General features: G+C 56.6%; 2 protein-coding genes across 14 annotated transcripts; both read left to right on the plus strand.

Moving 5' to 3' along the window:
* The first annotated feature begins 99 nt into the window (after nt 1-99).
* On the plus strand, nt 100-13,305 carry SHC1 (SHC adaptor protein 1). Of its 11 annotated transcripts, none has more exons than XM_080649459.1 (14): nt 100-260; nt 4,333-4,500; nt 5,052-5,122; nt 5,650-5,713; nt 5,874-5,993; nt 6,261-6,314; nt 6,504-6,555; nt 6,725-6,851; nt 8,084-8,282; nt 8,370-8,439; nt 8,513-8,647; nt 8,792-9,030; nt 9,808-9,946; nt 11,364-11,427. In XM_080649459.1, the coding sequence occupies exons 2-13, from the start codon at nt 4,336-4,338 to the stop codon at nt 9,934-9,936; spliced, it is 1,425 nt and encodes a 474-aa protein (XP_080505585.1). In that variant the 5' UTR covers nt 100-260; nt 4,333-4,335; the 3' UTR covers nt 9,937-9,946; nt 11,364-11,427. The 11 variants fall into 11 exon arrangements, 10 of the variants coding, with proteins under 10 accessions (XP_080505585.1, XP_080505584.1, XP_080505579.1 ...); XR_013959514.1 differs by lacking the exons at nt 100-260; nt 11,364-11,427 and adding exons at nt 12,574-12,623; nt 13,233-13,305 and having other exon boundaries at nt 3,874-4,500; XM_080649458.1 differs by having other exon boundaries at nt 9,808-11,422.
* Nucleotides 9,862-27,980, plus strand: LOC308237991 (pygopus homolog 2). 3 transcript variants are annotated; one of them, XM_080649450.1, is made up of 14 exons: nt 11,855-12,144; nt 12,574-12,623; nt 13,233-13,337; nt 19,182-19,259; nt 21,004-21,130; nt 21,386-21,450; nt 21,523-21,688; nt 22,919-23,155; nt 23,276-23,299; nt 23,566-23,648; nt 23,733-23,864; nt 24,387-25,609; nt 26,054-27,708; nt 27,823-27,980. In XM_080649450.1, the coding sequence occupies exons 1-13, from the start codon at nt 12,042-12,044 to the stop codon at nt 26,139-26,141; spliced, it is 2,481 nt and encodes an 826-aa protein (XP_080505576.1). In that variant the 5' UTR covers nt 11,855-12,041; the 3' UTR covers nt 26,142-27,708; nt 27,823-27,980. The 3 variants fall into 3 exon arrangements, with proteins under 3 accessions (XP_080505575.1, XP_080505574.1, XP_080505576.1); XM_080649449.1 differs by lacking the exons at nt 11,855-12,144; nt 19,182-19,259; nt 21,004-21,130; ... (7 more) ...; nt 26,054-27,708; nt 27,823-27,980 and adding an exon at nt 9,862-9,946 and having other exon boundaries at nt 13,233-15,944; XM_080649448.1 differs by lacking the exons at nt 19,182-19,259; nt 21,004-21,130; nt 21,386-21,450; ... (6 more) ...; nt 26,054-27,708; nt 27,823-27,980 and having other exon boundaries at nt 11,843-12,144; nt 13,233-15,944.
* The last annotated feature ends 16 nt before the right edge of the window (nt 27,981-27,996 follow it).

Consider the following 27,996-nt stretch of genomic DNA (forward strand, 5'->3'; position numbering starts at 1 on the left):
AAAAATAGGCCTCTTATTGGGTAGAACTGCTTCTGTGCGCGTTCCCGCACTGCTATTGGCTGATTCAGGAAAGTGGGACGGGTGAAGGAGGGACGGTGGGGTAGAGGGTCAGGGGTTAGCGAGGCCGGAAGTGAGTGCAATAAAGTTTCTCCAGGGAGGCCTTCCCGGGGAGAAAGTTGGAGCAGCGACCTAAGGAGGCACTGGCGTGATCCAGAACCAAATCATCCCGCTGTGCGGTGCGGAGACTCCATGAGGCCCTGGTGAGTTGGGACTTTTTTTCTCCTTAGGTGACCCACTCCTCCACCCCGGAACCCCTCTCCCGGGACCCTACTTCCGGTCTTCATTCATAAGCCCCGCCCCCTAGGACCCCCTCCCCGGAAGTCCCACCTCCCAGCCTCGGGGGGCTATGTATCCCTGAACCCTGACTTGTTTTCTACTTATTGTCCCTGACCCCACCCTGTCGCCCAGCTTCCCTGGAAGTCCCACCCCTAGACATGCTTTCAAGCCCTACTACGCGAAACTGCACGTTAGTCCTTCCAATTCCCCGAAACTCCGCCTCAGCGCGACGATTCTCTGCTAGCTAACTGCTGCCTACCAAAAAGTCTTATCTCCCGAAAGGGCAAAACCCTGCCCAAAGAACTACAGTATTGAATTCGCGAAACCACGCCTTTCTAGAGGCCCGGCCCTTCTAGATGTCCCGCCCCTTCCTTAATCCACGTCGGATTGTCCAGCAGCCTGGCCTCCTAGAAGTCTCCAAAACACGGTCGTAGGACTACCCTCCCTCAGGAGATTTATCCTTGTGGAACCCAGGTCTTCACCTCAGAAGCTTTGTCTTCAACCCCAGAAACTCCATCTGCTCATATTTCCCTGTTCTTTTTCTCTTTGGGGCTCTGGGCTCAGTTTTCCTGCATGCTCCACCAGGTGGGAAGTCAAAGTTTCCATCTGTGGGTCTGAGGAGTGAGATTAGAGACAACCCTTTTCCTTTCCTTTACCCCCTTCCAAGGGTGGCTCCCCGAAGGGGGCTGGACTTGGGGTTTGGCACGAGGGTGGGAGAGAGACTTGCTCATAGATTTCTGGCCCCACTCCCTGAGTTTCCCTCCGCAGGACCCACCCATCCCAGAACCATGTCTCATACCTGTACCAGGGGAGTTGGGTAGGGCATTTATTTGACTGTGGCAGGAGCGAAAGTTTTCTACCATCAGAAAACGGTGTCTTGGGTGGGTGTAGGGGGCAGTGACCTTTTTGCTGTTTGATTTTTATTTTTTTTTAAGGGTTCTGCTCAGCCTCCACCACTTCTCTGGCTCTTACCCTCCCCCTAACCAGAGTTCTTGTCTGGGCATTCCTTCTGGTCCCGCTTGCCCAGCCTTCCTTTCTGGAAACATTCCTGAGGCTTTCCACATTTCCTGCTACTTCCCGCTCTTGCCTCCTCCTCCCTGCTGGTCTGAGAAGGCGCATGCAGCTTCTCCCCACACCCCATCACCAGTAGACAATCTCCTTTCTTTCTATGCAGAACGAGTCCTACCTCCTCTTACTTTTTTCCCAAATGCTCACACCTGTCGGTCGTGCGCTGCCTATGGATGCTGCAGGCTTCTACAGAATGCCCATCTCTAAAGATGAAGACCTCCTGGCGTGTGTTTGCGTGTGTGAGGTTATGGCAGAACCCTTTCCTCACGCTCTCTCTGCCTGAGCGCTGAGCCTCAGGAAGTAGACGGAGAGAATTCCTTCTCAGGAGTGGTGGATGAAATGACAGCTCTCCTCTGATGAGCACCAAGGGAGGTGAAAGAGCTTAGCACATCATGTGGTTATTTGCACATTTTTATCTTCTGAAGTAATTTAAGGATAGGTAATCCCGAGGTGAGCTTAGGGGGTATATGTATTTTACTACTTCCTTTTTGGTCACTTTCCAACTTCCTCTATGGCCCCCTCAAGCAGAGCTGTGGCAGGAAGCTGTGGGTGGAAAGAGTGGGTTTGGGATGGTTTCCCTGTGTCCAGTCTCGGCCCATCTTCTCTTGGCACTCCTTTCTCCTGTACTTAGCATAGGTTTCACTCTCCCACCTCCTCCAGCCAGACTTTGCCCTTGGTATGAGAGGAACTATGTCCCCTGGTGGACACATGGGCCCTCACCAGTCATCACTGCAAAAGGAGGGGGAGCTGACCTTGGAGTCAGTGCCCTGCCCCCTTCTACCCTTGACAGCTGGCTTTGCTAACTAGGCCTGTGGGAAAGGGGGCAGAACAGTGCCTGTCTGTGGGCTCCTGTTCCTTGGCATAGTAGATGCCACCAGCCTGCCTTGGGCTCCAGCTCCTCTCCCCTCACCTCACCAGCTGTGCCTTCCTCCTGGCCCTTCTCTTTATCCACTGGGACCACTTTCTCCCTTTCCCCATTTCTTTTTTTAAATTTATTGATTTAGAGAGAGAAAGGGAGGGAAGGAGGGGGGGCGGAAAGACAGAAAAACATCGTGTGTTTTTTAAAAAAATATATTTTTATTGATTTCAGAGAGGAAGGGAGAGGGAGAGATAGAAACATCAATGATGAGAGAATCACCGATTGGCCGCCTCCTGCACCTCCCCCACTGGGGATCAGCCCACAACCCTGGGCATGTGCCCTTGACTGGAATCGAACCCAGGACCCTTTGGTCCACAGGCTGACGCTTTATCCACTGAGCCAAACCAGCTAGGGCAATGGTGTGGTTTTTTTTGTTCCACTATTTATGCATTCATTGGTTGCTTCTCGTATGTGCCCTGTCCAAAACCTTGGTGTATTGGGACGATGCTCTAACCCAGTGGTCGGCAAACTGCGGCTCGTGAGCCACATGCGGCTCTTTGGCCCCTAGAGTGTGGCTCTTCCACAAAATACCACGTACGGGCGAGCATGTACAGTGCGATTGAAACTTCGTGGCCCATGCGCAGAAGTCGGTTTTCGGCTCTCAAAAGAAATTTCAATCGTCGTACTGTTGATATTTGGCTCTGTTGACTAATGAGTTTGCCGACCACCGCTCTAACCAACTGAGCTACCCAGCCGGGCTCCTTTCCCCATTTCATCAAATATTTATTGATTTTAGAGAAGAAGGGAGGGAGAGAGAGAAACATTGATCGCTTGTCTCCTGTATGTGCCTGGCCTGGGTATGTGCCCTGACTGGGAATCAAACCTGCAACCCTTTGGTGTCCTGGACGATGCTCCAACCAACATAGCTAGAGCTCCTTTCCCCATTTCTTTAGCTCCTGTTCACAGCTGTGGTAGCAGAGGGTGCTAATGGCCCAGGCTCCCTGGGGCTACCACCCCACTGTGTGATGGGCGTGGGGGTGGGGGTTTGTGTTCAATCTAACAGGAAGGGAAATGCTGAGCTCTGGGATCTCCTCCCTTTCCCACCCCAGCTGCCTCTGTTTCCTCCCTCATTCCCCCCCTACCCTCCCTCAGCTTCCTGCTCCCTCTGGCCTGCCCTTGTCCGGTTTGGATTGAGCCACACCTCCTCTTCTTCCCCTCCTTTCCTGCTCACCCTTCCCTCCCACCCCCATTTTACTCTTTCCTCCCACCCCCACTTTACTTTTTCCTCCCACCCCCACTTTAGTCTTCCCCAGATACTGGTTGTTTGTATGGGGGTGGGGGTGGGCAAGGATAGCTCTGCCTCTGCACGGTTCTAGATTGGGGCAGTGGTGGGGGCTCAGCCCCTCAGAGCCTGTGAGTCAGCACTGTCTTCGGGATTGGTCTCTCCCCTTAGCTCCCCGCCCTTGGGGAGGAGCCAGGCAGCTCTAGGTCCAGCCTGCTCTTCTCTCAGCCAGAGAAGAGGCTCCACGCTGGGCGGGGATGGAGCTTGAAACTGTTTGTGTCTGAACTGGGGGAGCCAGAGGAATTGGAGCCACTGTCCCTCTTCCTTCCCAGGACCCTTGAGATCCCTGGGCCATAAAGGGCCAATCAGGCTAAGGGCCTGGGGATGCCCCCTGCCTGGCCCCCTTGCCCTGACTGGCAGGGGGGCCAGGCTGGGCTGCAGCCTCCCTCTCACTCCAGCCATGGATCTCCTGCCCCCCAAGCCCAAGTACAACCCACTACGGAATGAGTCTCTGTCATCGCTGGAGGAGGGGGCCTCCGGGTCCAGCCCACCGGAGGAGCTGCCTTCCCCATCAGCCTCTTCCCTGGGGCCCATCCTGCCACCTCTGTCTGGGGAGGATAGTCCCACTACCCTGTGCTCCTTCTTCCCCCGGATGAGCAACCTGAAGCTGGCCAACCCGGCCGGGGGACGCCCGGGGCCAAAGGGGGAGCCAGGCAGGGTGGCCGAGGATGGGGAGGGGATCGTAGGGGCAGCCGTGCCAGACTCAGGCCCCCTGCCCCTCCTCCAGGACATGAACAAGCTGAGTGGAGGCGGCGGGCGCAGGACTCGGGTGGAAGGGGGCCAGCTGGGGGGCGAGGAGTGGACCCGCCACGGGAGCTTTGTCAATAAGCCCACACGGGGCTGGCTGCATCCTAACGACAAAGTCATGGGACCCGGGGTTTCCTACTTGGTTCGGGTGAGTGAACATCCTCCCTCCCAGGCCTCTCCAGTTCCTCTGCCCACTCTAGCTTTGCTGGAATCTCTTTTTTCCTGCTCTTCCCCAGCAACTCCCTTGGTTTCAGTGTCCTTTTTCCTGAACCTGTCTTGCTCCTTCTCTGATTCTGCAGCCCCTTCCAGCTCCGCCTGGGTCCCCCTTCCTTCTTGTGACTCCCCGCCCCACCCCCACCCTGCCATCCCTAGCACAATGCCCAGCCCATGGGAGGCCCTTAGTAAGTGTTGGAATGAGTGACTCTTGATTGTTCCCTCCAGTCTCCTCCCCCTTTCTAGAGATGTCACTTCATCCCACCCAATGCCTATCACTCCCAATTCTCTTCCCAGCTGTATGAGGTCCTCCCAGCTTGCCATTTCCCTCTCTACTCATTCCCTGTTGTCTTGCATGGTGTGGGCTGTGGCAGAACTTATTCATCTTTACTTCCCATAGGGACCATGTAGAGAAAAATCCTAGAACCCTTTGGGAAGGGGATGGGGGCGGTGGCCGACGGCTAACCCTCCCATGCCTCTCCTCAGTACATGGGCTGTGTGGAGGTCCTGCAGTCCATGCGTGCCCTGGACTTCAACACCCGGACTCAGGTCACCAGGTTAGTGGGGAGGCGGGTAGAATGTGGGACTCCTGGGGCTAGTGCGGGGAGGTGGGGAGTGGGTCCCTTGCTGATGGGGTTAGTGATGGTTTATCTTTGGGTGATAAAGGGGATTGAGAGAAAGTTAGGGGAATGAGTCTAAGTCTGAATGAAAAGAGGCAACTCTGGCCTGGATCCTTCTTACTCATTCAGCCTTGGGAGCTGTGGGAGGAGGTGGCAGAGGCAGCTGGCAGCTGGAGCTTGAGTAGAAAATGGGGGTAGATGAAAGGTTGCTGCTGCCTTTGGGAAGGGAATGGGACATTTGGTAGCTGGAAGGGGGTGGGGCCAGTCTATTGAGGCCCTAACCCAATCAGCCAGGAAGCGGCCTCTCAGTGTCATCAAATATTAAAGGCCCTTAATTCAATCCACCACGACAAAGAGCCTGGAGTGCCCCTGGAGTCTGGCCTGCCCTTCCCCTCCCCCCTCCCCAGCCCCATGGCAGCCCCAGCCGAGTGAGAGGCTGGCTCTGAGTACCCCTCTTTCCCCAGGGAGGCCATCAGTCTGGTGTGTGAGGCTGTGCCAGGTGCTAAGGGGGCTTCAAGAAGGAGAAAGGTACCTGGGGTCGATGGGGTTAGGGATGCTTCTGGGAGTTGTGGAGGGGCAGGGCAAAGGCAAGTATGGGACCTGTGGGGAGAAAGCCAAAAGGCAGGAGTGTGGGGGTTTCTGGGGATTGGGAACCCCTATCTTCTGAGACCCTTGGGTACTTCCTTAGCCCTGTAGCCGCCCACTCAGTTCCATTCTGGGGAGGAGTAACCTGAAATTTGCTGGAATGCCAATCACTCTCACCGTCTCCACCAGCAGCCTCAACCTCATGGCCGCAGACTGCAAAGAGGTTGGTGGGGCTGGGCAGAGGGACCAGAATCACTGTTGGGAGGGCTAAGTGGGGACCTGGCTGTGAGGGTGAGAAAGGAGGAGAGAAGGCTTGGGAGCAGCAGGATAGTAGGGAAGGAGGTGATTAGGAGGACACAGGGTAAGAAGTCAAAAGGATGAGAATGAGTCTCCGAGGTTCTGGGCCAGGGGTCGGGGGGCGCTCAGGTGAGCCCCAAGGTTGCCTGACACCTCATTCCCTTCCTTCTCCATCCCCTGCCCTAACCCTCAGATCATCGCCAACCATCACATGCAATCTATCTCATTTGCGTCCGGCGGGGACCCGGTGAGTTGGGGAGCAGAGCAAAAGTGGTGGGAGAAGAGGAAGGGACAGGGATTGGGAAGATACTGGCCAGAGAAATGGGCATGCTAGATGGAGGTGATATCTGAAAAGGACTGGTATTTAGGGGTCAGGAGTGAGGTGGGGCTATCAGATTTAGCTAACTGGCCCCTCCTGACACTCTGTCCACTCCAGGACACAGCTGAGTATGTCGCCTATGTTGCCAAAGACCCGGTGAATCAGAGAGGTGAGGTGTGGTGGGGAGCACTGGGTGGGGAGCGCTGGGTGGGGCCGGCTCTCCTGAGGCAGGTGAGCAGGACCAGGGGCTCTTGCTGAGGAGGAGGGGGGCTCTTGTCTGCACCTCCTCCCAGCAACCCCGCCTCAGAGCTCACTGACAGTCTCTGCCGTGCCCCCAGCCTGCCACATCCTGGAGTGTCCCGAAGGGCTTGCTCAGGACGTCATCAGCACCATTGGCCAGGCCTTTGAGTTACGATTCAAACAATACCTCAGGAACCCGCCTAAGCTGGTCACCCCCCATGACAGGTGAGTGGGTGAGGAGGGTGTGGGCAGGCAGCTTTTGGGCCCCAGACCAGAATTGGGAAAGTAGGTCTGCTATTCCCACACTTGAGCTCAGAATGGTTCAGGGAAGGAAATAACCTGTGTGCCCCTGCTTCCCACTTCCTGCTATTCTTCAGCTTCCTGTGGCTATCAGCAAAGGCTTTTGAGGCCCTGCCTGCCGCAGGGCCAGCTCTTCCCTCATTTCCCTGTGTGGAGCTGTAGCCCAGGCCTTCGTGTTGTAGCCCATCCTGGCTGGATGGGCTTTTCATTGCCAGCGGCCTCGTGTCTGCCCTGTCCCTCTTTCTTGCCCGTTTCCCCATCCTTAGTTCTTTGTTTTCCTTCCCCTCAAAGCCTCTGAAAGTTTGAGTGAGGGAGGATGGCTCTTTCCTGAGTTCCTTGCCTTTCCTCTGGCCAGTAGGTATTTAGCAGAGGAGATTAAAATACTCTGGAGTGCCCTAACTGGTTTGGCTCAGTGGATAGAGCGTCAGCCTGCGGACTCAAGGGTCCCAGGTTCGATTCTGGTTAAGGGCATGTACCTTGGTTGCGGGCACATACCCAGTAGGGAGTGTGCAGGAGGCAGCTGATTGATGTTTCTCCCTCATTGATGTTTCTAACTCTCTACCTCTCTCCCTTCCTCTCTGTAAAAAATCAATAAAATATATATTTAAAAAAAATAAAATAAAATACTCTGGAGCACCTCCCCCACTTGTTGCTCAGTGTTTCTCCTCCCTCTTAGGAGACAGTGTAATGATCAAGGGCATGAACTTTAAAGTCAAATCTGAATTTACGTCTTAGGTGAACCACCTTTCATTGGGAGACCTTGAGCAAATATTTTCACCTCTGACACTCATTTTCCTCATCTATAAATGAGGCGTGGCTCAGTGGTTGAGCATCAACCTATGAACCAAGAGATCACATGCTAGGTTGTGGGCTCTATCCCTGGTGTGGGGCGTGCAGGAGGCAGCCAATCAATGATTCTCTCTCATCATTGATGTTTCTATCTCTCTCTCCCTCTCTGAATTCAATAAAAGAATATGTTTTTTAAAAACTGGGAAAGGAAATCCTACCTTATAGAGGTACGGTGAGGATGAAATGATCATATAAAACACTCAGCCTAGGGCTAACCCCAAAGGAAGTCCTAATACATGGCCATTGTTCTTTCCCCTCCCTCCATCCTCCTACCCACATTCCTCACTGCCTCCTGTTCTTCCTCTCAGGATGGCTGGCTTTGATGGCTCAGCTTGGGATGAGGAGGAGGAAGAGCCACCTGATCATCAATACTATAATGACTTCCCGGGGAAAGAACCCCCTCTTGGGGGGGTGGTGGACATGAGGCTTCGGGAAGGAGCCCCTCAGGGGCCTGCTCGACCCACTCTGCCCAGTGCCCAGAACCCCAGCCACCTGGGAGCTACGCTGGTAAGTTGCTTTGATAGAGGTGGACTGGGCCTGGGATAGGTGTGGATGGTTAGGGCCTCTGGTTTCACCTTATTTTTGTTCCTTCAGCCTGTGGGGCAGCCTGCTGGGGGAGACCCAGAAGTCCACAAGCAGATGCCACCTCTGCCACCCTGCCCAGGTATGGAAGGGGCTGAGAGAGCCAGGGGTGCAGGAGGCAGGACTGAGGTCACTGAAAACCTCCCTTTCCTCAGCAGGCAGAGAGCTCTTTGATGACCCCTCCTATGTCAACATCCAGAACCTGGACAAGGCCCGGCACGCAGGGGGTGGGGCTGGGCCCCCCAATCTTGCTGTCAATGGCAGTGCGCCCCGAGATCTCTTTGACATGAGTGAGTGCTTCTCCATTTCATATCCCCATCTTTCTACTTGGTTCCTCTTTGCTCTTTACTTCCTGGCCTCCGCTCCCTGAAGGTCCTGGTCCTGGACACGTGTTGTGCCAGCTGCCTCTCCTAGTCCTCTCTCTGCACCCCCAGAGCCTTTTGAAGATGCCCTTCGGGTGCCTCCACCTCCCCAGTCAGTGGCCATGGCTGAGCAGCTCCGAGGGGAGCCCTGGTTCCATGGAAAGCTAAACCGGCGGGAGGCTGAGGCCCTGCTGCAGCTTAACGGGGACTTCCTGGTGCGGGAAAGCACCACCACACCTGGCCAGTACGTGCTCACTGGCCTGCAGAGTGGGCAGCCCAAGCACCTGCTACTGGTGGACCCTGAGGGTGTGGTGAGTGTGGCAGGGGGATGGGTGGTGGTGCCCTCCTGTGCAGCCCTATTCCGTCGCTTATTGTTTCTTAGATCTTCCCAGCTGGGCACCTCTATATGGTCCTCCCCGCTCTCACAGTGCCTGGCATTCCCCATCCAGCGGCTTAGGGTTCTTTCCCTTCTCACATTCCTGAGCATGAGCTGTGTTCCCTTCAGTCCTGGCCAGTCCTCAGATCTGCCAGCTATACCCAGGAGAGTTAGAAGGTGCATATCTCACTTGAGCCCCCCTTTTTTGACAAATGAGGTGACCATCCTGGAGAGGTCGTGCTCAGTGTCAGATGGTTACAGGCTAGACACTCCAAGTCTCCTCTTACAAGTGGAGCCAGGGGCTCCTTCCCTCCTCGACTTGGGGCTCAGACCAGTGTCCTGTCTCTTTTCTGCACTTCCCCCGTCCCTCATAACGTTGGTCTCTCTTTTACAGCATTCTCGGCTTCCTTTCCACATCCTTCTTGTCCTGTGTATTCTCCCCTGAGACTTGCTGCCTTCCTCCAGGTCAAGGGAGCAGTAGATATCCCTCCCAATTTCTGATGTCCTCTCGGCTTTTCCCAGTTCATGACCTTCCCATTCATGACCTCTAGCTCTTTTTCTAGAAAAGCCTTAATGAGAAGGGACAGCCTTTCCACCCCTGCCATCATTTTCTCCTCAACCTTCTTGAATATGGCAGCTTCTTCAGGCTTGGAGGCTGAGTTCTTAATATGACTCTTCACCTGAATGGACCCTCTTCCTTCCCACTTCCCAGGTTCGGACAAAGGATCACCGCTTTGAGAGTGTCAGTCACCTCATCAGTTACCACATGGACAATCACTTGCCCATCATCTCTGCGGGCAGCGAACTGTGTCTACAGCAACCGGTGGAACGGAAATTGTGATCCGTCCCAGGTGCTTTCCAGAAAACTCCCTTCAACCTGTCCGCTATTCCCTGACTTCAGGACCTCACTTTGGAGTGTTCTGTGAGCTTGGCCTTGTGTAGGAGCTGGGGGTAGCGTGGACACTGGGTTTAGCATCCAGCTCAGGGAGAGGGTTTGAGTCAGGAGCCTGGGGTAGAATCCTACTTCTCCCCAAACCTCACCAAAGTATTAACCTAGAGTGGCCCCTTCCCAGGGCCTTTCCTGTGCCAACCTGATGTCCCCTTCCTCAGGAAGGTGGGTGGGTGCTCAAGGCCTGGGCAGTGTGCCTCGTAATGGAAAATGTCCCGTGACAACAGGCAGTTACCCTTCCAGGAAACGAGGAACAAATCACACCTACGGTCTACCCCTGGGCTCAGGGTACTCCAGCCCCTCTCAGCAGCCCTCCCTTCCCAGTGTTTAAACTTTGTGCCTTTGACTATCTCCTAGTTCTGAAGATACTTTATGCAAAGAGGCCAAGGATCGGGGTGCTGATACCTGGCTTCTGGGGCCCTGTCCTCTCCTTGCTCAGCATCCCTCCAGTTTAGGTTGGGAGAACAGAAGCAGGAGTGGCAGCTGTTCCCTCTCCCTGGGCATATGCCCCCTTTACAGATTGCCTAGGAGCTCCCCTCCCGGCCAGGGGGAGATGGACCCCTTCTTTGCTCAGTGCCTCCTGGCCGGGGCCTTTGTCCCCAGGGGTTTGTATATACATATTGTTCACCCCACCCCTTCCATGTTGCATGCATGTTATATTCTACAGCCAAAGTGTAGCCCTTCTGTACCCTCCACGCTGCCTCCCTGTGCTAGGGTGGTGGGGTGATGACTGAATTTGGGCTCCCGAACTGTTAGCTCTCTGAGGTAGATTTTGTGGAGGCAGGAACGGGCATTCAGACTCAAAAGCAGTAGACAATCCCCAAATACCATCTGTAGATTTGGATCTGCATTTATTTTTTATGCGTATATTTTAGGCTGTAGATTTACTTTCCTACTTTGTTTTCTATGGCTTATTCTTGAGCACAAAAGGATGGTAATCGATTACATTTATACATCACCTCTTGGACTTTTCAAAGCCCTTTTCCAACTATTGGCATTTTCCTCACCCCAGCCTGTGAGGCATTTGGGGTCAGCAGCATTGTCTTTTCTAGGAGACCCAAGTCGGAAGTCAGTTGTGAGCTAGGATGTGAAACACTTGGGCCTCTTACCGTGAGGCTGCCGGCTGACGGGGCAGTGTGGCGGAATGAGCCTGTTTCACGGGGTCGGTGGGGTGGGAGGGACTTAAAACGCAGTTATTGAAGACCTTCTTGGGCGACTCTCAGTGAGTCTGGGAAGGCCACGACGACTTAGAAGCCTCCCAGCCCCGTCCCTAAGGGAGAGTTGACTGTCTGAACCCTCGCCTCCTTTTTGTTGTTTAGATGTTTTCACCGGTCTCACTCATACCAAAGGGAAAGAATCTTCATTAAAGTCCATATTTCTTCTACCTTGGTCTCAGTCACTGTCGCTACCTGTAGTTCGCCGTGGGCCCTCCTGGCGGAGAGTTGGGGCGGCGAGACCCGCCTGGCCTCCCTTGAGCTGGCGATCGCCCGCGAGCACTGGGGTGCGTCGGGAGGGTGCGCAGGGCGGCACCTTTGGGACCACCGTCCGGGGGCGACGTTCGAGTTTGCAAGGGGACCGCGGTCCCTGGAGTGCGCCCTTCTGCGGCGGTCGCGGGAGGGAGGCGGCGGCTGTCCCACCTGCTCCGGGAGCTGGCCGGTGCGGCTGCCTCGCGGTCCACGACCCCCGCCCGGGTCGAACAGTAGTACGGCGCACCCCGCCCCGCGGGGAGCTGGGAGGACCTAGCCTAGGTCCCGCCTCCCCAGCCGGCTCATAGGAGGCGGCCGAGCCGACTTCCGGTTCCGGTGGCTGCGGCCGCGGGCGGGCTGTGAGGCAGGGAAGAACGCGCAGTGGGCGCTCCGGCTCGGCGCCTGCCCCTCACTGCCCTCTGGGTGGCCACAGCGCGGGGGCCTGGGCTGCCCCCGACACCCTTTCCGGGCGATGGTGCGACCCGAGGGCGCGTCCGTCTCCCGCCGCCGCTGACCCGGGTCCCCCACTCCATGGCCGCCTCGGCGCCGCCCCCACCGGACAAGCTGGAGGGAGGTGGTGGTCCCGCACCGCCCCCCGCGCCGCCCAGCACCGGGAGGAAGCAGGGCAAGGCCGGTGAGAGCGCGGAAGAGGGCTGAGGGCTGGAGAAGCCGAGGACGTGGGGACCTCGGAAAAAGGCTGGGCGGGTGGGGAGACGGGGGTCCTTAGGCCGAGGGGCCTGAAGAAGATAGGGGATCTGGGGGTGAAGCCCTCCAGGGGTTGGGGGCAGGTGTCATAGGTTGAGGATCCTAGGGTTTGGAATTCAGGAGCCACTTGGAAATCTGAGGCTATCAAGAGATAGGATGTCTCTCACGTAAAGAAGCAGCAGCTGAGAGTGGTAACACAGTTTACTTTTCATATTACGCCTTTGTTAGTATTTACTTGTTAAGTAAATAAGCAAGCGTATGTTGAAGTTGGGAGAGTTTCTCCGAGCATGGCTGGGAGAAAGGAGGTTGGGGAACCTCAGGGAAACTTGTTTGTGTTTGCCTTTTGCTGCTCTTCCAGGTTTGCAAATGAAGAGCCCAGAAAAGAAGCGAAGGAAGTCAAATACTCAGGTGAGTGGTGGGCGGCAGGCGGGAGAATTCCCAGCAGCCCCTCCCTGCACTCTGTCACTCCAATGTCTGTGTCTTGGTCAGGTCCAGGGAGAAGAGAAAGTTCTTTCTCTTGTTCTGTTTCTGGTCCTTTCCTTCAACTTCATAACAAATTTGACAGGGGAAGAGGATGAGATGATTTGCCCAAAGATCCTATCAGTCAGGATTAGAATCTTCTCCCATTCTTCCTGTCCTGGTTCCCTCTTGATAACGCCTACCACTTACTTTTTCTAAGCGCCAGGGATTGTGCTATAGTGCTCGAACAGTTTTGGGAGGTGGGAAGTTGTCTGTTTTACAGATGAGGAATGTGAGGCTTAAAAAAGTTAAATAGTTGCTCCCGGGTCTTGAGGTTATTCAGTGTCAGAGGTGGGATTCCAGCCTAGTTCTGCCTGTTTTAAAGATACAATTAATACCGTGTGCTGCGCCTTCTGCTTTGTTGTATCCTAAGGTCCATCTTGATTTTAGGTCTGAGCTGGTTGGAACCAGCCTCCAAAATGTGTAGTGTGTTTCTGGTGTTCTGGTTTAGCTCTGCGCTTCGCTCCATGACCCTCTTTCCCTCATCTGCTCCACTAGGGCCCTGCATACTCACATCTGACGGAGTTTGCGCCACCCCCGACTCCTATGGTGGATCACCTGGTTGCATCCAACCCTTTTGAGGATGACTTCGGAGCCCCTAAGGTGGGGGGCGCAGCCCCTCCATTCCTTGGCAGTCCTGTCCCCTTTGGAGGCTTCCGTGTGCAAGGGGGCATGGCAGGCCAAGTACCCCCAGGTTATGGCACCGGAGGTGGAGGGGGTCCCCAGCCTCTTCGTCGACAGCACCCCCCTTTTCCTCCCAACCCTATGGGCCCTGCTTTCAACATGCCCCCCCAGGGCCCTGGCTACCCACCCCCAGGCAACATGAACTTTTCCAGCCAACCCTTCAGCCAGCCTCTGGGTCAAAACTTTAGCCCTCCTGGTGGGCAGATGATGCCAGGCCCAGTGGGGGGGTTTGGCCCCATGATCTCACCCACCATGGGACAACCTTCCAGAGGGGAGCTGGGCCCTCCTCTCCCCCAACGCTTTGCCCAGCCAGGGGCGCCATTTGGCCCCTCTCCTCTTCAGAGACCTGGTCAGGGGCTCCCCAGCCTGCCCCCCAACACAAGTCCCTTCCCTGGTCCGGACCCTGGCTTTCCTGGCCCTGGTGTTGAGGATGGGGGCAAGCCCCTGAATCCACCTGCTCCCACTGCTTTTCCCCAGGAGCCCCACTCAGGCTCCCCAGCTGCTGCTGTTAATGGGAGTCAGCCCAGCTTCCCCCCAAACAGCAGTGGGCGGGGTGGGGGCACTCCAGATGCCAACAGCCTGGCACCCCCTGGCAAGGCAGGTGGGGGCTCAGGGCCCCAGCCTCCTCCAGGCCTGGTGTATCCGTGCGGTGCGTGTCGGAGTGAGGTGAATGATGACCAGGATGCCATCCTGTGTGAGGCCTCCTGCCAGAAGTGGTTCCACCGCGAGTGCACGGGCATGACTGAGAGCGCCTATGGGCTGCTGACCACTGAGGCCTCTGCTGTCTGGGCCTGTGATCTCTGCCTCAAGACCAAGGAGATCCAGTCTGTTTACATCCGCGAGGGCATGGGACAGCTGGTGGCTGCCAACGATGGGTGATGCTGATGCGGCGACCCAGGGAAGCGCATATGTTCCTCCCTGCTCTTCCAGGGTGGTTGTTTCCGTGTCTGGCTCTTGGTTCTTGTTTCCACTGGCTTTCCATCCCTCGGAGAAGAAATGCAGTGTCTCCTGAGGGCAGAAGAGGAATTGAGGTGGACAGGCAGGAGCCTGGATCGCTCACTGTTCTGGAAACTTTCCCGCTGAGATCTACAGAGATCCAGGAAACCAAAGCCCTGCCGAGCAGAGCCATTGTTTGGTGGATGTTTCTGGAGGCCTAGGGGTGTGGCTGCAAGAGAAAAGGCTGGAGGAAGATCTGGAAGGCAGGGGTGTCCCTTCTGTAGATGGTGGGTGCCCCCAACACCTGTGCCTAACGCTCCTATCCAGCCCCGCAGCTGCAGCCTTAGTTTTTGGAGTCAGGTGTTAAAGGTTTCTCGCCAGAGGAGTTTGGGTCTCTTCCCATCCCTGCAGTAGCCCTTCCATGGGCTCTGGGAGAGAGCTGTAGGGAATAAAAAGGGATTTTCCTCTTTTCCTACTCTCCCCTGCCTCCTCTAAACCTGCTTAACTCTTCCCCCTTCAAAGAACCAAATAGCTTGAAGAAACAGGAGAGTTCTTGGCCATGGCAGTTTCTTGGTCATTTGGGGTTTCAAGACAGTAGATGAGAGATGCTGTCGGGACAGTTCTCCCTGGTACCAAAGTTACTGGTCCTTTCCCAGCTTCTCTTGTGCTTTTCTCCTAATGACCATATTTTTTGCCAAAAATTGGGAGATGTGGTCTGACCAGAATATTTGAAGTTTGGACAGTCCTGGAAGCCTGGACTCGGTGTGCCACCTTCCTCCACCCTGCCCGTCTGTTGCACCTTGTTAGCGCTGGTCTTCAACTTCTGGTGCCCTTATTCCCCCACCTCCCTGGCTTGATTGAAGGAAAGCTTGAAAGGGCACCGAGCCCTTATACCTCATTTCTTCTGATAAAAGGATCCCTGTCACAGCCTGTGGTTGGGGGGAGGCAGCAGGACCCTCACTGCCGAGGTACTGAAATGCAGTTCAGAGCCTGGGTGTTTCTTCTCTTTCCCCTGCTATTCGTGTATCTTCTGGGGCCTGGTGTTCTAGCAGTGGTCATTCCTCTCAGCCATAGTTCTTACTGGGCTTTATTTCATTTTTATTTTTAAAGCACTGCCTGCCAGAGATGGGCCTGGGGCCTGATCGGGAGCCCCTCACAGCTGCTCATGCTTCTGGCAGCGCACGCACACATGACCCAGTGGGGTGGGGAAGGCAGGCCTGAGGAGTTAGTTGTGCCCTGGACCCCCCCTGGCATGTGCAGAGAAGACAGGTTTACTGCAGAACTCACTTGCCTGCCCAGGTGGAGCCAGCGGCTCTGCCCGCCTTTCAGTGTCCCCTGACGCTAAAGCAGCAGAGAGCAGTCCCCCACCCCTCAGCTTTGTGTGTGTTTGTGGTTCTGTTTGCCCCTCTCTTATCTATTGCTATTTTTGTGGTGCCTCCCCACATCTCAGCATTTTGTAAAGTGGCTCCTGGGGGAATATCTGCTTAGTCCCTCATTCCATTGTTTTGGAAGAAAGTAGGGGTGGCAGAAATGTGATGGGGGGAGGGGTCTTTTGTACGGTTGGATTAATAAAATGATGTGAAAATCCAGACGAGGACTCCTTGCTGTTTGCTGTTTATGTGCACAAAGGTTGGAATGAGCTATCGTCACCACTGGGAAGGGTAGTTGGGGAGGGGGGTGTATGCCTTGAGGGGCCCAGGTGGTGGGAATGGCAGAAAGATCTGGCCCTGGAGTGAAGGAACCCTGGTTCAGCTGCCAAGCCTGAGCGGGGAGTCCTGTGTGCCCCACCCTGCCCCTGCATCCCCGCTAAGAGAAAATTTCTTTTCTGAGCACATTCCTGGTCCGGGCCTTGAGCCAAGCGAGAGCTTCGGCTCCTAGGCCTCAGGGAAACCAGTGCCTTTAGCGTTTCTGGGTTTAGCGCCCACCCTCCAACCCCCAGTTGCTTGGGTTAGGAGTCAGTGTAGCATCAAGGGTGGGGAAAGGGGCTACACCTGGCTCAGCAGATACTTTTGGATGCTTTTCATACCCCTCCCCTTTTAAAGCAGCAGTGGTTTCCTTAAACCGCCCTGGAGCCCAGGGGAGAGGGTGGCAGGAGGGCTATTTCCAACCCACGATCTGCCACTCTCCCCTCCCCCATCCTGCAGCTGCCTGTGTCTATCCTGGGACCAATCTGGTTTCTGTCCCTGTCGTCTCCGGAGATGCCACCGTTTGCCTTTCAGTTTTGGGTCTTCCTCCTAATAACTAGGCACTGGGAAAGGAGGGGTAGTTGTCCAAAATTCAGTTTGTTGGGATTCCAGTCTCCTACCGGGAGGTAAGCCCAGTTTTCAGGGCCATACAGGCTCCCTGTTGTCCCCCGCCTCCGGGCTCTCAACTCCAGCTCTTATTGGCCAAAAGTTTCCGCCCCCTCAGGGAAACTGACTTCCCATTGGTCAGTGCCTGACCACATGACTCCTTTCTGGGTCTGGGAACCAGGCGAGGCCGCAACAAGTTCAGCGGAAGGCTGAAGTGAAAGCTGGATCAGGTAATGCCCTAGCGGGGAGAGGGCCCGCAGATCTGCTGTGGGACGGAGGGTAGCGGAGAGGAAGGGCGGAACTCCAAGGGGTGGGCGGCACCGGGGATCACAGAGCTGCTTGTCACTGCTGGACTGGGAGAAGGAAGACCATGGAGACCAAAACAGGAACTTGTTCTGGGTCCCCCAGCAAATACTTGTGGCCCTAGGTCCTTTGCTAGAGGTTTGGGGGAACAACTCTTAGAGGGGTTGAAATGAGCTAGACCAGACTTCCCAGCTTTGTGCAGAGTGGGAGAGCTCCCCCTTTAGCTGTCTTTTAGAAATAGCAGAGGTCTCTGTCAATCCTTAAAGGACGATTTTGTTGACTCCTGCCTGAATGAAAAGGGAGGGGGGGTGGAAGGGGTGATGGTAAGAAAGAGATCTGAAAACATCGAGGGGGAGGGTGGAGTTAGACCGAAGAAGGAACTTCCTAATAAGGCAGTGAGATGCTGGCTTGGGAGAACGGGGGAATCTTTTGGAATCTTGGGTGAACCCAACCAAGAGAGATACCAGGGCTCAGAACCCTGAGTGCAGGGGTCCCAGAAAGGTCTCCTGTTTGAGTCTCAGAAGTGTTGGTCTTGTTGACCCAAATACCGTTGCTGGTTTCCATGAGACAGTGGGTCTGACATCACCCTCGTTGCCATGGTGCTTGGTTCTGGAGGACCTGAGCAGGCTGTACACAGCCAGGGATAAACAGGGACTTCAGCCCAAGCTGCTGCCACTTCCTTCCTGCCACCACCTGTTAGTAGTCACACACAGCAACTGGGGATGGGGAGTGATGACAGAACAGCGGAGGAGGGGCCTGAGAGCAGAAGGCTGCACAGCAGTGGCTCTGTGGATGCCTGTAGAAGCCGGTCAGGAGTGTCCTTTGGACTTGGTATCATTGCAGCCATTCTCCTGTCTCCCGGTTGGATGGTTTGTGTGTCTGGGAGGCATCAGCACTGGGGAAGACTTGGTCCTGGGCTTGGCTCTTGAAGGGCCACGAGAGGTTGTTAGGGCACTGTGCACCTTGCACCTGCTCAGATGGCAGGGGCAGTGGGTGGTTTCCCAAGGTAGGACTGTCATCCATCTTCCCCAGCCTCCCTTTCCTCCCCAGGGTTCCCTTACAGAGTCCTTTGGCACTTGCCACCCTTCTAGCCCCTCAGTAAGGCGTTATTTATCCTCCTCTGAAGGTCACAGGTCAAGACTGGGGAGCGGTCAGCCTTTCCCTTCCTTCACCTTTATGCCAAGTTCCAGTTGCAGCTGCCCAGCCTGTGGGGCTTCGGATGAAGGGATAGGTCCCTCTCTTTTTACCCTGCTTTGCTTTAGGCTCTGGAAGCTGGGGGGACTTCCTCTCCCACCCTGCTAAGTCAGAGAGATCAGCAGGGGTAGGCCCACAGCCCTGACTTTTGCAAACTGTAAAGTCTTTATACATGAGAGTTGCCATGAAGCCTTTTTCCCAGTCCCCTTCAAGTTCCCTAAGATGAAACGGGGGGTTACTAATAAGGGAACAGAATTTAGAATGGAGAGTGAGGATGACAGAAGATTTACTAAAGGTACCTGAACCTGACTCTATTATCAATTGAATCAGATCAAAATCTTAGGTGATTCCAATGTGCAGCCAGTGTTTTTTTAATTTATTAATTTAAGAGAGAGAGAGAGAAACTTGGTTTGTTGTTCCATTTATTTATGTATTCATTGCTTGCTTCTTGTATGTGCCCTGACTGGGGATGGAACCCACAACCTTGGTGTATCAGGATGAAGCTCTAACAAACCAAGCTACCCGGCCAGGGGTTCCCAACACTGGCCTGTGGTGGGTGGGTGAGTGGGAGACTTAGGGCTGAAGGAGGCCCTAGAGCTTTCTCTTTCTACCCTGGGAGAAAAGGTAATGATTGCGGGAGAGTCTGTCGGGATGAGGGGAGCGCTGGCCTGTTTTCCTCACTCTTCTTAGCTGTTTGTCTTTGCAAGTCAGATCAGTCACTTTTTGGCCTTCATCTGCCCTGACCGCAGCATGAGCGAGTTGGCTGGGTTATTCCCCAAAGTCTTTCCAGTCCTCTGCTTCATTGACCTTTCAAGGTCAGTTCAGTTTCCCAAGACCCTGTTGGTGCCTGGGAGAGGCAGGCTTCTCCGCGGCTGTCCTCAGGTTCTGATTTGCAAGCCAAATACCGTCCAGAAGAGCTGGAACCAGGCTGGTTCTGGAAGCTGCTGCCCAGTCGTTAAGCCTTGGAACCCAGCCAAGGCTGCTCCCTCCATCCCGCCTCCCCTGAAGGGAGCAGCGTTGCTGAAGCTCTTCTCTGCAGGTGACGGCCTCAAGGACCTCAGCGACTATGGCCTCCTGCCCAGATTCGGACAATAGCTGGGTGCTTGCCGGCTCAGAGGTAGGAAAAGCAGGCCTGGGAACCACATGGGGAGGTGGGGGGGGGACAGGCGGGGTGTTCCTGCAGGATCAGGCTGCTTTCTGGGTCTCTTCCTTCCTTGTCCTGATAGTCACCTGCATCACCTCCTGGGGCCTGGGAGAGGAACTGGTGGCTGGGGAAGGAAACCGGGCTCAGGAGTCAGGTCCTGGGACCTGGGCCATGCCCAGGAAGAGGGGTGGCGCCGTGATGAGGTGTGAGAAGTCAGGAAGAGTGCTGGTGGGGAGACCAGCATGAGCCATTCTGGGGGAGACTGTGAGGAGACCCAGTGGACAAGGTTGCGACATAGGCCAGTGTTGGAGGGAGGTTAGGGGCAGAGCTGGGACCATCTGGAAGAGAACCTGTGAAGGGCCTGGCTCGGGCATTCAGGCCTCATTCTTACGGGAAATCACCGAAGGCCTCTGAGTCCGAAGGAATCAGGACACGCACTGCCCGGGCAGAGGGTGAAGCCACTGTGTGGCTGGGTAGCAATAGCGGGAGAGTGTTTTAAAGATCCTGTAGTCCAGGTAGTTGGTGGGGCAGGGACCCAGTGGACTCCTGTGCTCCTCAAGCCACTGAGAAGGATGAAGGTCCAGCAGGTCGGAGGACTGAGTGGCTGGAGAAAGTGTGTAAAGGGATCCGAACCCCAGGGGCTTGGTATGTTAGAAGTGCCAGGAGGAGAGGAGGCGAGGAGTCTCTGGAGGAGTCAGCTGGGGGTGAAGAAGCCGAGCTCAGATGGCGCTGGAGCAGGACATATGGCTAAGCTCGCCAGTAGAGAGGACGGACACTCTGCTGTCACTCAGCCAGACTCCTGGGTGCCTTTGCTGACCACTGGGCGTTTCACCACGCTGTCCCCCCCAAAAGGGGGCTTGTGACTCTTGCCTTATCGAGGTGGCCATGAGAAGAAAGGGATTTGAAAATTGCAAAGACACATACTAAGGCCAGGCATTGTGGCAGGAGGGATGGAGGGAGCCATGGATGGGATACGCGGGCGATGGGCCCGCTGAGAAGGAGTGTGCAGAGAGAAGAGGCTCCGTGGGGGACAGACAGGCTGGGGTGGGTGGGGTGGATGGGCTTCTGCAAGCAGCTGCTGGGAGAGGGCTGTGTGGGCGAGGGACAAAGGCCAGCAAAGCTTAGAAGATGTAAGTGAAGTGGGCGGCCTGTTGTGTGGGCAACTGCAGGGAAGCCGTGGGGGCCATGCGGTGACCCTTAGGCACCCAGGGGACTTGGTTCTCTCGCTGTCCTCCTCCCACCTGCCAACCAAGAACTGGTCCTTGGTGGGGAGGGAGGGAAGTGCTGGTGGCCTGGCTCTGTTTAGCCAGCTTCCGGGTGGGGGCAGTTTGCATCGTGTCCCGTGCTTGGTCTAGTGGTGCTTCTTCGTGTAACAGACACTGAGCCTCTGAACGTGCCTCAGGGCACAAGTGAGGTTAAGGAAGGGCCACACACCACGTTGAGCTGGGATGCTGCAGCGCCAGCCGACCACTCCCCTCCCCTCCCCTCCCCTCCCCTCCCCTCCCCTCCCCTCCCCTCCCCTCCCCTCCCCTCCCCTCCCCTCCCCTCCCCTCCCCTCCGACCAGCTTGTCACTCAATGTCTTCCATTCCTGTGACTGTGGGTGGGGTCCCTGCGCAGTGCAGCTGGTCCCAGGGACCCTGGCGAAGGCCCCATGCTCCGGGGTTTGTCCTGTTGTCCCTCCTCTGCAGCACCTCCTGCTTTCGCTCCTTCCCCCAGAGCCTGCCTGTGGAGACCCTGGGCCCAGGGTCCACAGTGGACCCAGACCCTCAGAGAGCTCCCCCGGCCCCGTGGAGCCCCTCGAAGGCAGATGGTGAAGAATTAGCTGGGACCTTGGATGGAGAAGGTAAAAGGGCCTTGCTGAGGGTGGGGTGCAGCCGTGTCTCCTCCGTCTTCTAGGGTTCCCATTTCACCAGGGAAAGGGAGACTGGTTAGTCTTAGTTCCCATGTTAACCTCAGTTGAAGATATTCTTTCCCCCCTCCATCCTGGCTCTTCCCTGCCTCTCCCAGCCCGGTTAGGGCCTGCAGGGGCCACTGGGCTGCTGAGGAGGTTTGATTGAGAGGCTGTGGTGTTTTTCCGGGGCCTTTCCTTCCACTACAGAGACTCTCCCCGAGAGGGAAAGCTCCCAGTCTGGTCCCACGCCGCCAGAGGAAACAGAGGCCCAGGTGAGGACCTCCACTGGGGGAGGGAAGGAAGTGGGAAGGGCCGGGAGATGCTCACGGCTGTGTCTCAATCAGGGCGTCCTGGAAGGCGATGGTCATGATACGGAGCTCCCTGGCTCCGGAGACACAGTGGCCCCGGGAGATGTGGAGGAGACCCCCGTGGTGGCAGACCTGGGACCCGACACACAGGACCCGGAGGATCAGAGCTTCCAACAGAGCCTGCCCTCATCCCCCAGTGCAGGTGCGGGTCCTCCTTGTCTCCCTCTGGCACTATCCGAGAAGGCTGTGGGAGTAGCCATCACTCCTGAGCACCTCCTTAAATTACATCAGTGAGTCCTCAGCACCACCCTCCAGGCTCAGAGAGGTTAAGTGACTTGGCCAAGGTCACACAGCTGATAATGGCAGGGCTGAGATCTGGTTGACTCTTTCCGCTCTGCCATTGGGCCTCCTCTTTTCCTGCCTCTGGATTCAACTCATCCCCTGCGTCCCTTCCATGAGTTAGCTCTTTGCTTGGTGGGTGGCTCATGGCCTGTGTAAGAGGCAGACTAGACTGAGCCCAGATGAAGGTCAGACCGATGAGGGGTACAAAAGGAGCTATTTTTAAGTTGCTGTCACAGGAGGAGGAAGGTGGTTCAGTCGGGACAGGCTGAGGGGAAAGAGAAGCAAGTATCGTTGGGGAAAGGTTGACGTAGGAGGTGACATCTGAGTGGAGCCGGGAACAAAAAGAAGGCTTTTGGGCAGGTAGGGTAGGAGGAGGACATTCCAGGCCAAGGCTGCAGCCTCAGCGGAGGGCTGGGGGCCACCTGTCCTGTACTGAGGAGGCTGCATCAGGGTGTGCGGCCGAGGAGCGTGTGAGTCCATCTCTGTTGAAGGTGACAGGGTGGGGTAGAGGCCAGGGCCTCGGCCATTGAGGAGGTTCCTGAACCAAGGCAGATGGAGGCGTGTGATGTGAAGATGTTGATGTGTTGAACTGTCTGGGTGGGAGGTGAAGGTGGGCAGGCAGACATACCTGGAGCTCCAGGGAGGCCCGGGCGGGCGCTACAGATTCATCTGCTCTGGGGGGCCGTCAGCGTGTGGGGGAGACCCTGGGTGACTGTGTGCCCAGCGAGGAGAGCTGAGAGCAGAGAGGGTGTCAGGAGACCACATCTTTAGGACTGGAAAGAGCCGGAGGGACTGAGCAGACGTGGGCCGTTAGGACTGGCCTGGGAGGGTGGGAATGGCTGGGGGTTGAACTGAGGCACATGCGGGAGGACAGTGCTTTTAGGGTGAAGCTGCTCGTGTAGTTGGCAGACCGAAGGACTGGTCTCCCACCTCCTGGCTGGGCGGGGCTGCCATCCATGCCAGGCAGACATGGGCAGGGTCTCCACGTGCCCATCTGTGTGTCAGGCCTCATGGCCTCCCCGTGCCTTCCTTCACGTCCCCTCCCCCTCTGTCACATCCCTCCCTGCCCTGTCCCTATCCCTTCCTCCAGCGTGGACCAGGGAGGCGGCCCGCTGCACCAGCAGTGAGGAGGACACCGACGCGGACGTGGAGGGTCTGCGGCGCCGGCGGCGCGGTTGGGAGCCCAGTGCTCCTCAGCCTGTGGGGCCCCTGCATGTGGAGGACCCGGCCGGAGGCGAGGGTGTAAGCGGGGAGCCGGGCATCTCCCTCAACATGTGCCTCCTCGGGGCCCTGGTTCTGCTGGGCCTGGGGATCCTCCTCTTCTCAGGTGAGGGGTGCCTCCCCCTGGGCCCTTGAGCCTCTACCCTGGCCCCTGCTGTCCTCCTGCCCTTCCCCTCCGCCCACCCCTCTTCTGAGGCCTCACCAGCTGCTCTGTCTCCATTCCCAGGTGGCCTCTCGGAGTCTGAGAATGGTGAGTGGGGAGGGCCTGGCTGGTTTGGTCTGTCCCCTCCCAGCCCCAAGGGAGCCCCATGGGGCGGCTCTTTGGGTCAGAAGTAGGGATGCTGGGGGCTGGACGGTGATTGCTCAGTTATGCCTCCTCAGCTGTTCAGAGTAAGCCATGGCCCTTGACCTGGCTGGCCCGCAGGCATGGGTGGGCCCCGGGCAGGAGGTGGTTGTGTGTGTGGGAGGAGTGCTCTCTGTGCCCTGGGGCCAGTCTCAGGACTTGCTGTCCCTCAGGGTCCCTGGAGGAAGTGGAACTGCAGGTCTTTCCAGATGCCACTGTGGATGACAAGATGGTGGATGCTGTGGGGGATGGGCAGGTATGTGACTGTCCATCGCGTGTGGGCCTGTGGGGGAGTTCCGGGCTGTGGGGCAGGGTGGCTAACCGGCTCCTTTGTCCTCAGGATGGGCGAAGGCAGCAGCTGCAGGCCTCAGCGCCCCCTGACAGCGTCCCCAGCCTGCAGAACATGGCCCTCCTGCTGGATAAGCTGGCCAAGGAGAACCAGGACATCCGGCTGCTGCAGGCCCAGCTGCAGGTGGGCACAAGTAGGAAGGGGTGGGCGAGGCCAGCCCTCCTAGGCCAGGTGTCTGTCCTAGTGTCCTCTGTTTACCCTTACACCTGGACCCGCTTCCCTTTCCCACGGCAGCAGGCCACCTGCCTGGTTCTCTAATGTCCCTCATGCTCAAGTTTAGGCCTACCTGTTTCATGTGATACCCCGCCTCCGATGATTGCTATGCTCTGCCTGGAGATTGTGTGGAGAAGGATTTAAGAACAGGCCACGGGCAGTGAAAGCCACATATTGGCTCTCCTTGGGTGACTGGGAGAAGTGTGTGCTTCTTTAAGGATGTAGACACTCAGGCCTGTGCTGGGATTTGGGGACTCCAAGGTCTAGGGCAGGTGGCAAATGGGGAGGAGGACTAGGACCAAATCCTCGGAGTGTCCCAGGCCATAAAAGGGTCATCCGCCCACTATACTGGAATAGAATTTGGGTGGAAGCCTCTAGACCCATCCTGAAAAGACCCTCATGTGGTGCCCTCCCTCTCTATACCCATCCCAGGCCCAGAAGGAAGAGCTTCAGAGCCTGATGCACCGGCCCAAAGTGCTGGAGGCGGAGAATGCCCAGCTCCGAGGGGCCCTGCAGCACGGCGAGGCCTCGCAGAGGGCCCTGGAGTCAGAGCTGCAGCAGCTGCGGGCCCGCCTCCAGGGCCTGGAGGCTGCCTGCATCCGGGGAACAGACGGGGTGTGCCTCAACTGGGGCAGAGGCCCACAGGGTGGCAAGGTCCCCAAGGAGCCAGGCCCTCAGGGGCAGGAGCCGGGCACTGGCTTCCTAGAGCAGAAGGAACGGCTAGAGGCCGAGGCCCAGGCATTGAGGCAAGAGCTGGAGAGGCAGCAGCGGCTCCTGGGGTCTGTGCAGCGGGACCTGGAGCAGAGCTTGAGGGATGCAGGCCAAGGGGACCCGGCTCATGCTGGCCTCGCTGAGCTGGGCCACAGGCTGGCTCAGAAGCTGCAAGGCCTGGGGAACTGGGGCCAGCACCCGAGGGTCCCTGGCAATGCCTCAGAAGCCGGGAGTCAGGAGCCCCACTTCCAGAGTCCCAGAGAGCGGGGTGGAAAGGAAAAGTGGCGGGGTGGGCATGGGGACCGGCAGGCTGAGCACTGGAAGCATAGGAAGGAGGAATCTGGCTGGGAACGGAAGAAGAGCTGGGGGGGCAAGGACAGGGAGCCAGCCAGGAGGTGGAACGAGGGCAAGCCAAGAGCGGAGGAGCGGGGCAAGGATGGTAAGCGGCAGGGCCCCAAGGAGCCCCCCAGGAAAAACGGGAGACCCCACTCCTCTGGAGAAAGGCAGAAGCACCCTCAGGGGAAGGAGGGGGCTAAAGACCAGCATGACCCTCTGCCATCCTGGGCAGAGCTATCGAGGCACAAGTACCGGGCGCCCCAGGGCTGCTCGGGCGTGCACGAGTGTGCCCGGCAGGAGGGCCTGGCCTTCTTTGGCATGGAGCTGGCCCCGGTGCGGCAGCAGGAGCTGGCCTCTCTGCTGAGGACCTACCTGGCGCGGCTGCCCTGGGCTGGGCCGCTGACCAAGGAGCTGCCCCTCTCGCCTGCTTACTTTGGTGAGGATGGCATCTTCCGCCATGACCGCCTGCGCTTTCGGGACTTTGTGGATGCCTTGGAGGACAGCCTGGAGGAGGTGGCAGTGAGCCAGACAGGTGATGACGACGAGGTGGATGACTTTGAGGACTTCATCTTCAGCCACTTCTTTGGGGACAAAGCACTGAGGAAGAGGTGGGCAGCTGTGGGGGTGTTGGCGGGACAGAGAAGGCGAGGGGGTATGCGTGTGAAGGAGTAAGGGTCCTGAGTCCAGGGTGTTCCAGTTTGAGTCCTTATCTCCACTTGTAGTCCGCCCCCCCCCCCCCACTGGCTTCTTTTACGAAGGCATTCAGATACTTTCCCGTCTTCCTTGGCGGGCAGGACTCTGCCCACGCACCAAAGGGATTCCCCGCTGGGCTGGGGATTTCTTCCCCAGTTGTCCTGTCCTACCTACCTGCCTGGCTCAGGGGGTGAGGGAGATTGCTCCCGCCTTCCTGCCTCCCCAACCGGGGCCTTCATCCTGGAGACCAGGTCTGGACCCCAGTATGATTGGTGGTGGCTGCCTGTGTTGGCTGCCTTAGGCAGAATGGGGTCTTGTCCTCTAACGGCCTCTTCCTGCCCTGCCCCCTCTCCCCACAGGTCGGGGAAGAAAGACAAAGACAAGCACTCCCGGAGCCCCAGGCCCGTGGGGCCCAGGGAGGAGCACAGCCACCGCCTGAGAGGCTGAGGCTGCTGCTGGCGAAAACGGACCGCCATCCGCCTGGCTCCGTGGGTGTCCTAGGGCGTCCTTCCGGCGAGAGACATCACCCAGCCCTGCACTGATGCCACTTTTACTAGGAAAAGGCCTTAATTGGGCTGCCTTACTATCTATGCAAATGTATACAAAAGCTCAGGGCCCAGGCCACGACCCCGGCAGTCTGGTTGTGTCGGCAGTCTGGTTGTGTCAGCAGATGTGAAAGGGGATGGGAGAGAAGCCTGGTTTTGGGTGTTGGGTGGGGCGGGGTAGTGGGGTGGCATTCTGATTCTGAAGCCGAAGAGCTTTCCTCCTCTTGTCCATGTGCTGCTCCAGAGCGGGCCTGGGTGCCATCCCCTGACCGCACCCCCTGAGGTTGGAGGGTTGCCGTTCGGAGGCCCACTCTCGGGGCTTTCCCAGGGGTTTTGGTAAATTCAGAAGCAGCTATCCCCAGAGGGCGAAGTCCCCTTTCTACCCAGCTTCTCACATGGCCTCGCTGCCCCATTGGAACTGTAGACTCAGATCATAATAAAGAGCTGTTGGAGCCTGGCGGCCTGGCTCAGTGGTTGAGTGCTGACTTATGAACCAGGAAGTCACGGTTCGATTCCCAGTCAGGGCACATTCCCCGGGGCTGCTTTCTTGAAAGCCAGTAGGGGGCGTGGAGGAGGCAGCCGATCAATGATTCTCATCACTGATGTTTCTATCTCTCTCCCTCTCCCTTCCTCTCTCTGAAATCAATAATTTAAAACAAAGAGCTGTTGGAGCCCTGGCTGGTGTGGCTCAGTTGTTTGAGCATCATCCAGTGCACCAAAAGGTTGCTGTTTCGATTCTAGGGTTTCATTCCAGTCAGGGCACATGCCAGGTTTCAGGTTCAATCTCTAGTGGGGGTTGTGCAAGAGGCAGCCAATCATGGTTTTTTTTTTAAATATATATTTTATTGATTTTTTACAGAGAGGAAGGGAGAGGGACAGAGAGCTAGAAACATCGATGAGAGAGAAACATTGGGTCAGCTGCCTCTTGCACACCCCCTACTGGGGATGTGCCCGCAACCAAGGTACATGCCCATGACTGGAATCGAACCTGGGACCTTTCAGTCCGCAGGCCGACGCTCTATCCACTGAGCCAAACCAGTGAGGGCCAGCCAATCATGTTTGCTTTCTCTCCCCCCACCTCTCTAAAAATCAACAAAAAAAATAAAAACAAACAAAAAAGAGCCGTTGGAGCTGTGCCACTGGAGGGGGCTCTGTCACTTGGGTGGTTTCTAAAGTGCAGGGACACATGCTCCCATACACTCCTCCCCCCCCCCCCCAGCAACTTCAGGCCCTCTGGGCTGGAGCACCCCATGTGCTTACAGCTGCCTTGCCCGCACCCTGGGAGATGGAAAAAAACGAGCGTGGGTTCAAATCCAGGCTGAGTGATCTTGGGCAAGTTAACACGTTAAGCGCCCAGCCTGTTTTGCCTTGGGGACGGAAAGTATAGTGTCAGGCACTTAACCTGTTCATCTCCAGGAGTCTTGTGTTTCTTATCCCCGTTAAAGGGGTTTGGGGGGCTGGGGGAGAGAGTAAATAAAGCAATGGAAGCAAAATGCCCAGTATTCGGCATTGTGTCCATGGGTTATACCTGTATGTACTTTAGCTTGAAATCACTCAGTGATTTCAAGCTAAAGTACATACAGGTATAACCCATGGACACAAACAACAGTGTGGTGATGGCCAGAGGGAAAGAGGGGGGCTAGGCCAAGGGGGGTGGTGGAGGGGGGGGAGAATGGAGACATCTATTATCTGTAATAGTGTCAACAATAAAAATAAAGAAAAAATGGTTTTCATTCCCCTTAAAAAAAGTTTTTACT

This window comes from Plecotus auritus (assembly GCF_963455305.1).
Source record: "Plecotus auritus genome assembly, chromosome: 12".
Lineage (NCBI taxonomy): Eukaryota > Metazoa > Chordata > Mammalia > Chiroptera > Vespertilionidae > Plecotus > Plecotus auritus.